General features: G+C 30.1%; 1 protein-coding gene across 1 annotated transcript in view; it reads left to right on the top strand.

Moving 5' to 3' along the window:
• The first annotated feature begins 2,203 nt into the window (after nt 1-2,203).
• LOC125068432 (hemicentin-2) overlaps nt 2,204-10,780 on the top strand; it is a 106,883-nt gene continuing 98,306 nt past the window's right edge. The window contains exon 1 of the mRNA XM_047677546.1: nt 2,204-2,584. Within this exon, the coding sequence (XP_047533502.1) occupies nt 2,527-2,584 (58 nt within the window). The 5' untranslated portion in view covers nt 2,204-2,526. The remainder of the gene's footprint in view (nt 2,585-10,780) is intronic.

The following is a 10,780-nucleotide window of genomic DNA, read 5'->3' as shown; positions in this document are numbered from 1 at the left end:
AAGTTTTGCATTTATAAAAGATATTTTTTCTTTGTTTGATACTGTAATTTCAATTTCTGACCTGCATACTTTATCTGTCATATTTATTGATAACTAAATCTTAAAAATAAATTATCTTTTAAATGTTTATTTTAATATTAAATCTATAGTGAGTTTATTATTATCATTATTTATTACTATTTATTAAAATATTGTTACTTTTGATGGTAGTTCGATAAGTAATCAATTATAAATATTTAACTAATCAAATGCCAGATATTAAAATCCGTATGAATCGCATGTCGAAGGGCTTAGAGAATATTAATATATTTTATGTTCGCGCGAAAATGTTACGAATTTGATGAAATGTTTGCTCAGACAATTGTGTTCTGACAATTGTATTAATTTTATAATATGCGAACGTTGAACGTGCGAAAATGTAATACGCGCTTTTTTGACATAACTGTATAATAAACTTATCTAAACTGTTTTTCTTCAATCCTTTACATTAATATTTCTAAACCGTACAATCATAACATACCTCTTTTATTCTACCCAAGCGTTGGCTTTCCAGTAGGGATTTTTGTACACTCTTCACATATTCGCTGAAAATTTCTCATCCTTCGAAAGCAAATCAAAAACGAAGCCTCGTAGAATCACTCTCGTGTCTGTCTGTCCGCGTGTCACAGTCTATTTTCCGTGAGCCTACTGGAATAAAACAAGTGAAATTTGCTATTCTATAGAGTTCAGTGACCCCCAATCACGGATGTATAAGTTGAATAAGCGATTTCTGATTGACGTTGATTTTTGCGCACTATAGATAAATATACTAGAATACACTAAGATAAAATTATATAAAAATAAAACGCATCATATAATTACGGAATATTATAAAATCGTTCTGAGAAAAAGAGAATATAAAGAGAGCCTTCCCCTCGCGTTATCTCTGAAACGGAGCCCAGAGTTTTTGGAAAAAATACTGATTATGCCAATACTCGAAGCTTGGGAGATATCTAAATGAAATTCCTACTTAAAACGGAAAGTTTTAGTAAAATTGGTAGTGCGTGTAAAATATAATATGTATATAGTGACTAATATTATCAAAAAAAACACTTAGCAGATTTATTTTGGTAGTGAGTACTGTATATGTATATATATATATGTCAAGCAAAAATTCGACGAATATAATATTTTAATTTTTTTTTGGGCAATAAATTCTCAATAACAGCCATACGTTATATACCTATAGAGAAATTAAAACAAAACAAATTATTACAGTTAGTATTTGCGTAGTAGGTGACATTTGAGGATTCACTTCGGGAATCACGACTTCTTTAAAGAGTAGTATAAAAATAAAGTTGTAAAGAAATGTCCAATTGCGTCTTTTACGGCCGCGGTGGCCCAGCGGTTAGATACTTTGATCTTAACCGAGGTTCAAATCTAGTCGCCACCTTAATTTATTTTTAATTATACCGTCTGAAAAATTTTAGTACTTACATATGTAGGTAGTAAATCTTCTTATTAAATGTGCATCAAGAAACGTGTTTTACATAATAATTTCTGAAATTGAAGGTAAAGTATTCTTCTCATCACTTATAAAAAGTGTGCTTTATATACCTATCTGAGATATCGGTACTCTGTATTCAGAACTCCTTACGAGAAACGAAAAATTGATGACCGTCTGGCAGAGTAGCCGCAACACGTGCCTTAAACGCGCTGAATGAAAAAATAAGACCAATGAAAAATAATACGAAAAGAAACATCAGATTATATATACTTTTATAATATTGGAACTCCTTTTTGAATAGGGAATATATTTATAATTTCATATAATGTGATTGGTTAAAAAAAACAGCTATTGTATACGCAGTACGTGTCGACACGTCAGTACGACATTATTATGATTTATTACACAAACATCCACATTCCTTAGTCCTGCGTAACTGTCTTTATCGGTGTCCTTTTTTACCGTTCTGTTTTTACTTTTGCCGAACAATACTAACAATGGAGCAACGTGCTTTTCTATGCGCGTACGCTCCACAAAACTACGCGTGAAGCATTAACATAACATTCAATATTTACGAAAATAGAGCGCATTGTAATTTGAACCTTATGTATTTAACAATACGGTTACGTAAAGTTCGACTTAACAGCAAACGATAAGTTGGTCGAAAGCGCGTTTCGGTGCGGTGCACATGGAGTCGGCAGTCGCGAAGCTATCGAGTGTGGTTCCGGTAGGGTCGATCACCGAGCGTAGTGTATGCGTACCTTTACGTCGTTATTTCGAAGTTCGTTCGTGTGTACGGCGCACGACGCGCGCAAAACTTTATTTTTTTAAACACCGGGAATATCAAAAAGGTTTCGTTCTTAAGAAAAAACTTGCCAGTGTGTGTTTAGGTTTCGGAACAGGATATATTATGTGAATTGACGCTAATTATGAAAACGAAATTAACGTTAGACCGCCAATATTTGGCGGTAATTAAATAGACAAAAGGAGTTTTTGTTCAGTTGCAGCATACGAAATTAGTGCAAGATAATATTTAAAAAATGAAGAATAATATGTATTGTTTATGGAAGATTTTATTTCTTTTAGTGCCCATCGTTGGTGAGTCCATAAATATATTATTATTTAAAATAAACACATTCTATATTTAAGAAAAATAATCATAGACTTCAAATAAAAAAAAAAAGGTTTTAATAATAAATATCAAATAATTACTCTACGTAATTTATTTTAAATACTTAAAGTCAGAGAGAAACAATAAAATAAGTTGTTAATAATCATTTCCAAGTTAATTATTATAATAAATATAGTTATAATATTGGTATTCAACTAAATGCTTATATAAATTGTCAATATGTCACGTCAGTCGGTCGTGCGAATAGTCCTGTAACTAGGAGCACTTTATCGACGATACATTTCTGCGTAGTCAACGTATTCATGGTGTTCCAACGTAACTCAGTAATCTATTATTAGATTTGCGTTTCACTCCCATGAGTATATAATTCCATATAAGCATCGAATACATAATCTATATTTGCAAACATTTATTTTATAATAAAACCTTATAGTATTTTAATGAGGCCTTTATGTTAGATTTAATCAAAAATATATCATATTTTTTTAATTAAAATTTATAAAAATACTTCGATACTTTTATAGAAAATATTTAGCTTGTATTTAACTCCATTATGAATGTTAACAATAAACCCCAAAATGATTATCAGGAAACAATACTGATGAATTATGTAATATACCGGGTTTTTTTTCATCAATCATATACCTGTAACTAAATGTTTTAAAATATAACTAAGCTAAGTTACAAGGCTTAGTTTTTACGTAAGACAACCCAGACCTTTAATTAGAAATACATTAATTAAAATATATTAACAATAAGCGCTGATTACGAATAAAATAAAGAAAGTCTGAATCGATAAACTCGGTTAAAAAGAAAGATACTAGAATATACGTAATAAAATATTTTTTTATTGAACATTGTGTATACAATTTTTGTGTGACTTTAGGGGCAATAAACGAAATTATACTCAGAAAGTTATCCGGAACTTTCCTTAACAAGTTCTACAACGTTGTGTATTCAAAAGAAGTTGGGGCAGGTCGATGTAATTATAAATTTAACAAATATTTATTATTAGCATAACAGAATTCAGCAACAATTTCGTCAAAATGCTTATAATATTTAATGAAAAAAAAAAAAAAATATTGACGGCTATAAATACCATTTCTCATGACTATTTAACAAACGCTACAGTTCTATTCCATATTTTTTAAATTAGTCTGTTTCAAAAAAATTAAAGCTTATGTAAAAAAAAATAAATAAAAAAAACATTTATAAATAATATAGCTATATTACATTTACATTTATAAATATATTACTTAATACAAGATTATATTAGTGATAAAAACTAGTATTTAGTAACAATAAAAAAGCTTAATAGTTATTAGTTAGCTTACTATTTAGTACTTAGGACTTAGTATTTACTGATTTCTAGACAGGATATATAAAAATTTAATTGTACTCTACTGACATATTTTGTAATTGAAATGATGGAAAAGATTAACTACTGAGTTTCGTGCCGGTTCTTCTGGGTAGAATCTACTTTTCGAACCGGTGGTAGCTTTAAATTTAATTCAACACTAACGTGACGATACTAATTGGTTAAGATTAAGATTTTTTTATTTTTGTTTAATGTATGGTGTAATCAAGTCTTCCTTAAAAGGGGAGTGAATTATTCACTCGCTTAAATAAATAGAAAATAATTGTAAATTAAAAAAAAAAAACAATTATACCACCTTATGAAAAACCTTTGTGTTTATTTTAAATATAGAGCAGCGTTCTATATTTTTTAGTCATTCTTAGAGTAGTAACTATCTATTATGCTTGTTAAACTTTTTGTCAAAGGCAAGAATATTGTATAATAAGATTAGTTTATACAATATTTTTGCCTTTGACAAAAGGTTTAAAAAGTGTCCATTAAAATTACAAAGCTAATTTAATAATTTTTATCTTCTATCGAAACCTTGAATGCTATGTTAAGGATATTTTAATTTGAAATATTAATTTACATATTTAATACATATACTTTTTGGAAAGGCTTTGTGCAAGTGAGTGAGCTAATGTAAATACAGCAATAAGAGACCTACCATTTTAGTTCGGTGGTGGTCGGTGGTGCATGGGCGATGTTGCTTACCAACAGATGGTACATTTGTGCGTCCATTATGTTCTTTTGATTTAAAAAAAAATATGGCTTCGCAAAAAGTCTATACTTAGTCTTTCGTCTGTGTTTCTTAGGGGATAGACACATGTTACTGTAGACCCTTTTAAGACCAATTTTCTAGTATTTTTTTTGATGTATCTCCTAAGGCTCAGTCAGCTTGAGCCATAAAAGCGTACATCAACATTTTTTTTGACAAAACACGTTTCATAAATCCCACTATTCAGTCATTTTATACAAATTATATGTATATATAAGCCACCCTATAAATCGAATATCCATATACATAGTCCTCGTTTATGACTCATTCTATTAGTCAAAACCAACAAACAGAATAAAACAATCAAAGCCCATTTGCCATTTTATCAACCTATTTTTTTTGTGCTTGCAATAAATATACCATAGAGCAGTTATTGTGCATATGTTTCAATCAATACCTTTGTTTGTTCATTTGAGGTGATAGAAAGGAGGTTACATGGTATTGAACTGGAAATATTAAGCAGAGATCCGTTAAAAAAATAATGATTTTTTGTTCGTCTTCGATACGTTCGCGCATTGCTCATTCGATTCAGTTCAAACTTCGTACAGTTGCTATTGGCACTTGTGTGAATATTTCTGGCAAAGCACCATCAATGGACAATAGGTAGCACGAATCGTATAGGAAAATATCTTACTAAAACTTTAAAGAAGAACATTATTTACGACTACGTATATTATCCATCCCGGCTACGCACGGTTTAAATAAGGCTCTGTAACATTCATATTGAAGAAACATACAAGAACAAATTCTCAGCCCTCCACGGGCATATAAAGAATCAATCACCAAATTTTCATCACAATAGGATTAATGTTAGGAACACATAGATAAATATATAATAAGAACACATTTATACATTCATTTTAAAGTTGTATAAAATTTAAAAATAATCTACTTTATATTTACTTGGAACTGCTCTCGATTATGAAGATGTATTGATATAACATTGGTATTTCATCAGAAATATCAAGTAAAATGTTTTTTATGTACCGAATAAAGTTTTCACAAACAAATATATGTATAATTATTTAACAAAATTTTATTATATGCAATAAATTATATTATGTTCATGTGATTTACGATTCGTCGAGTCAATCTTCGTAGGCAAATTCCGACGTTTACCAGTTTCGAATATTTTATATTTGGTATTGCAAATATTTAACAAATTGAAAATACGGGTTCCGTTCTAAGTAATGTTTTAGTCATTTATAAAATTCTTTTTTTTTTTCTGTTCCTTCATCGTGATTTAATTTAAATCAGTTTTCTAATAGAATTCTAATCAAGAATATAAGATGATTACATTTGTTACAAGTGTATCTCATAGAGAATATGTGCGTATATTTTCGGAGTACGTTACAATTTCTAAACCAGTCGACATGACCCAGTTGTTGGAACAAGTAAATTTTACCTTTAGATTGCGGGTTGAAACCCTAAAATCACTGAATGTTGATGATTAATTTGTATTTATAAACGTATGTCGTAAGAAAATCGGCCACAAGCGTGTCCACAAACCCACATTTAAAGCTCCAAACCTTCTCAAAAGGACAGAGGGCTTAGTCCAGTGGGAGATTTACACACAGTTACTCGTTACAATTTCGAGAAATATGCAATCATTACGTGACTATGCTGGACTCGTGCATAAATTAGCTAATTGTAGCGGGTTGAATTCTATCATGTACATGTATTATGTATTGAAATACGTACAGTATAATATAATTTTAATTTCCTGTTTTCAATGAAAGTATTACATATATTGAAATCCGTATGTTATATAATATCTGGGTTTTAGAGAATATCAGATTATTATATTCTGTGAGTTTAGAAGGATATCTCTGTTATACAGATGTTCGTTCGTACAAGTTCGTACCTAGAGCGTAGATGACTCTTAACTAAATTCGTTCGCGAACTTTCCATAACCTTACAACGGCCCAATGATTAGAAACGTAATTCTTAACCGAATAATATATTGCGAGTTTAAACCCGTCCAAGCACTATCGACTTTCATGTGCCTAATTTGTGTTTTTAATTAATTTCATGTTCGGCAGTGATAAAATCATTGTGTGGAAATTTAAATGTGTCGTGCGTGTTTAAGTTTGCTATGTGTGTATATCGACCAATTACGTATGTTCCATAATCCTCTCCTCAGAAGGAGCGAACGTTTTAATCCAATTGTGTTGTATTGTAGTTTAAATTATTTAGTTTGATTAGGTTTTTTTTTGATAAAGTTTTGATAATATAATATTTAAATATACATACAGAGTTTGACTATTCGAATACGATAATACCAAAGATTATTTAGCTTAAATTAAATAAAACTTTAAGGATTATAATTTTAGAAATGTCATAATAAATTACGTTTAATTTTTGCAACACAACGAATATTACAAACTGTTTCGTTGTGCAATTATAATTCGAATTTAACGCATGGGAATCCATGTAGTGAAGCTAGTCGTTAGATAAATATTATATAAATATTGTTACGGGAGCGTAAAATGGGAAGCCGATAGTGTGGGCAGACAAAAACGCACTCAGCTATTCATAATATTAGGAGCATGCTCTGTGATGCGGTTGTAATTACCAGACAATATAAAGATTGTGTAATACTTTCTGTATTTTGCTTTAATACTAGATTGAATCGTAGATTTTCATATTTATTATTATATTCTTCGTTATTCATTTGTTTAGTAATCTATTATTTATTTACATACAGTTATAATAAATCACATGTACGTTTACACTTCGTTGTGCAATTTAATTTGAGAAAAAGAATAACTACTGATTATTTTGATAATCATCTGGTATATAACGTATGTACGACCATAATTGTACATACATTTTGAAATATAAATAATCCGGCGTTTCTATTTTTAAATAAAACAAAAAAAAAGTTATCGTAAGAGTATTATTACATACCAGTCACAATACAATAGCAATGATATTTAGACTTTAAAATGGCAAGTATTTGGACGGCTGATTTAACTAACGTGTGTATCTTAATAAATGTCTATTAAAGCTACAAAATGTCTCATGAGTTGGTAAGATAGATAGGTATAACTATATCGTAACAAGTTATGTTCATACAAAACAACACGCAAATCGGTCATCAATATATAACGTACTAGTTGCCGCCCGCGGCTTCGTTCACATGCTAGGGATAAAAAGTTAATCTTCTTCCTTGAAATTTGCTTCCTACCAAATTTCATAAAATTCGGTTCAGTGGATGTTAAACAGCAACAGACAAACAGACAGAGTCACTTTCGCATTTATAATATTAATATAGATATATAATTAAAAAAAAAAAAACTTCTTTTTTCCAATATATTAAAAGCATTATTGATTAAAAAGTATTTTAACAATCCGTAAATGTATGACGCAAAAACCTCATCTGCTTTTAAGGAGGCTTAGAAGTAGGAAGTTATACCACCGCTCTATATACCGCGCTGCTCTACTGCGGTTTGGTAGGTATACGTGGCAGAGTTACATCTAACATATGTACGTTTCTACACGACGTAGTTTTTAACGCTGAGCTCCAAATGAATTTAATACAATTTTTGGCTCACGTAGTCTCTTCCTTCGTCCATCTTGACCCGAAAAGACTCATTAATAAAATTAGACATGTTTTTTAAATTAAATTATTGTTATATAACAAATTCATTACTTTTAATTATGTGATGTATTACTTTTTTGAAATGGGTTACGTGATGTTAAGTTACTTTGCCCATAGACATCAGTACTGTAAGAAATAATAACTTGTCCCAGTTGCCTGTAGTTACATTGGCTCGATTCCCTTCAAACCGGAACACCACAATACTTAATTTTTCTGTTTGGCGGTAGAATTTCTGATGATTGGGTAGTACCTACCTACACAAAGCCCTACCACAATTAAAAATGTAATGTTAACATGATTTATAATTAAAACGTCTGGTAAGTGCCAGTAGATACGCGTACATGTAAAATCTTTTATTATACACGTCGTCGAGTTGTATTTTTACCAATGTGAGGTTAGACTCACCAAGACATTATGTAACGACGTAACACGACTTATTATCTTATTTACGTTTTTGTAACGTAATTTGTGTATTTACGTCTCTTTCTTACCGCTTGAACTTTCGTTTATAAAAACAATGATCTGCGCAGTTTAAAAAAATCTGACCGGCAAACTTAGATTGCGCGTATTGTTTGATCGATTTATATTTAAGATATAAAGAATAAAATAATGTGTACATATTTTATATATGCATACAATACTATGTTAACCGTTGAATGTTGTTTACAAATAGGAGAGACGTTCATTTCGACTCTTAAAATATTTTTTGATTTTATACGATAGTGACATATTTGATCCTGGACACCGGTACAGTTGTCAACATTATCTAGAGAAATACTATGAATATAATAGTCATTTCTATAAATTCACTTTGATTAAGACATATATAGTTATATAATATATAACATAGATTAATATGACTCTCTGATTATTATGCAAATTTACCTCAATAAGTCCTTGATTGATGGTGTGCGGTTGAAAGGGAGCTGATTATATTAAATAGTCTTTGATACTGAAAGAAAATATAACGAATTTACTTATTCGCCGTCCCGTCACTCCGTCAATATTACCTTAAGTAGTGTAGTAATCAGAGCGAGGGTATAGTCTAGTAATATTTTAAGACGCGACGGATATAGATCTACAAATGTCTAGAACGGGCTGTATCAAGAATAAGAATATGTGTCGATACTACATAGAAACTTTTTCTTATATGAATAAATAAAAAATAATGTTTGTACGTGTCCATGCCTTCCTAAGTTATATATTTATTATTTATATTGAAACATTTTTTAGGTGGTCTGTATAAGTAAGATCGTTGCCTAAAAGAAATAAATAAAGAAAAGATCGTTGAATGTTTGTCCTTTAAAGTAAGCGTTCTATGTAGACTGTTATTCAACCCGTGCGAAGTCAGGACGGGTAGTTAGTGCGTAATAAAAGTGATGCCAAAAAGTAAAAAAATGGAGCCGGCTGTTGAAATTTTATGAATTTCTAACGTTTAGGTTTGAGTGGCATACGTCATAAAGCAATTCAATATATTTTCATGGTATGTTATTTAAAAATCGACTGAACTGAAATATTTCGGAGCGTTTGGTTTGAAATTGAAATAGAAATAAAACGCGCGAGAATGTTTTTTCAACATAGTCCTAATATATATTATTATAGAATAAGACCGGGTATAGTCTCAAGTTGAAAACAGTAAATATCTACAATCGCAGACATTAGTGTTATTACATACATAATTTGACATTTTATGGGAAACCATTTTCATTTCACATCTAGTATTTTTTTTTCTTTTCTATTTATAATACAATAAATGTCTATTTCGATAAGTGTTATTAATATCTAGGCCTTAATTATATGTCAATAAAAATTAAAAATAATTACTGTACAAATCATGATTGTGAAGAATGTTAGTTAGAATGTTAACCATTTAACGTTGAATCGCAATTCCGACCCCCTTGACAAAAAATGAACCAGACCTCCTGTCACTAATATTAAAATTGGTTATTCTTTATGTCAAATTCTATAATATAGAATTAAACAGCAATTGTCATACTGGGTTAGTCTATCTGTTTTCTTATATATGAAACACGTTACAATCTTTTTCAACTATGACACAAAATTTTGCCGATACGTGCAGGTTTTCTCACGACGTTTTTCCTTTACCGTCGAGAACGAGACGAATTATAAATAAATGAAATGACAATGACGTTTACCAATTTTCGAACTGTCAAACTACCATTAAAATCCATTTAGTCTATTCTCTTAGCCATCGCACTGAAAACTTTAGTAAATATTGTAAACCATAGCAGATTTAATGAAATATATTTTTTAATCTATTAAAAAGTATCTGATCCATCTAAGAGATAGGAATATCCTTCGTTTATTCGCTTCGATTGTTCGACCTCAGCTTTTAACTAAAAGACAAAGCTAAGGGCTAATACAAATAGACTAGTAACGTTCACAGGGAATATTTACTGGTG

This window comes from Vanessa atalanta, chromosome 13 (assembly GCF_905147765.1).
Source record: "Vanessa atalanta chromosome 13, ilVanAtal1.2, whole genome shotgun sequence".
Lineage (NCBI taxonomy): Eukaryota > Metazoa > Arthropoda > Insecta > Lepidoptera > Nymphalidae > Vanessa > Vanessa atalanta.
The sequence above is the reverse complement of the archived record's forward strand: the minus strand, read 5'-3'. Positions and strand labels throughout refer to the sequence as shown.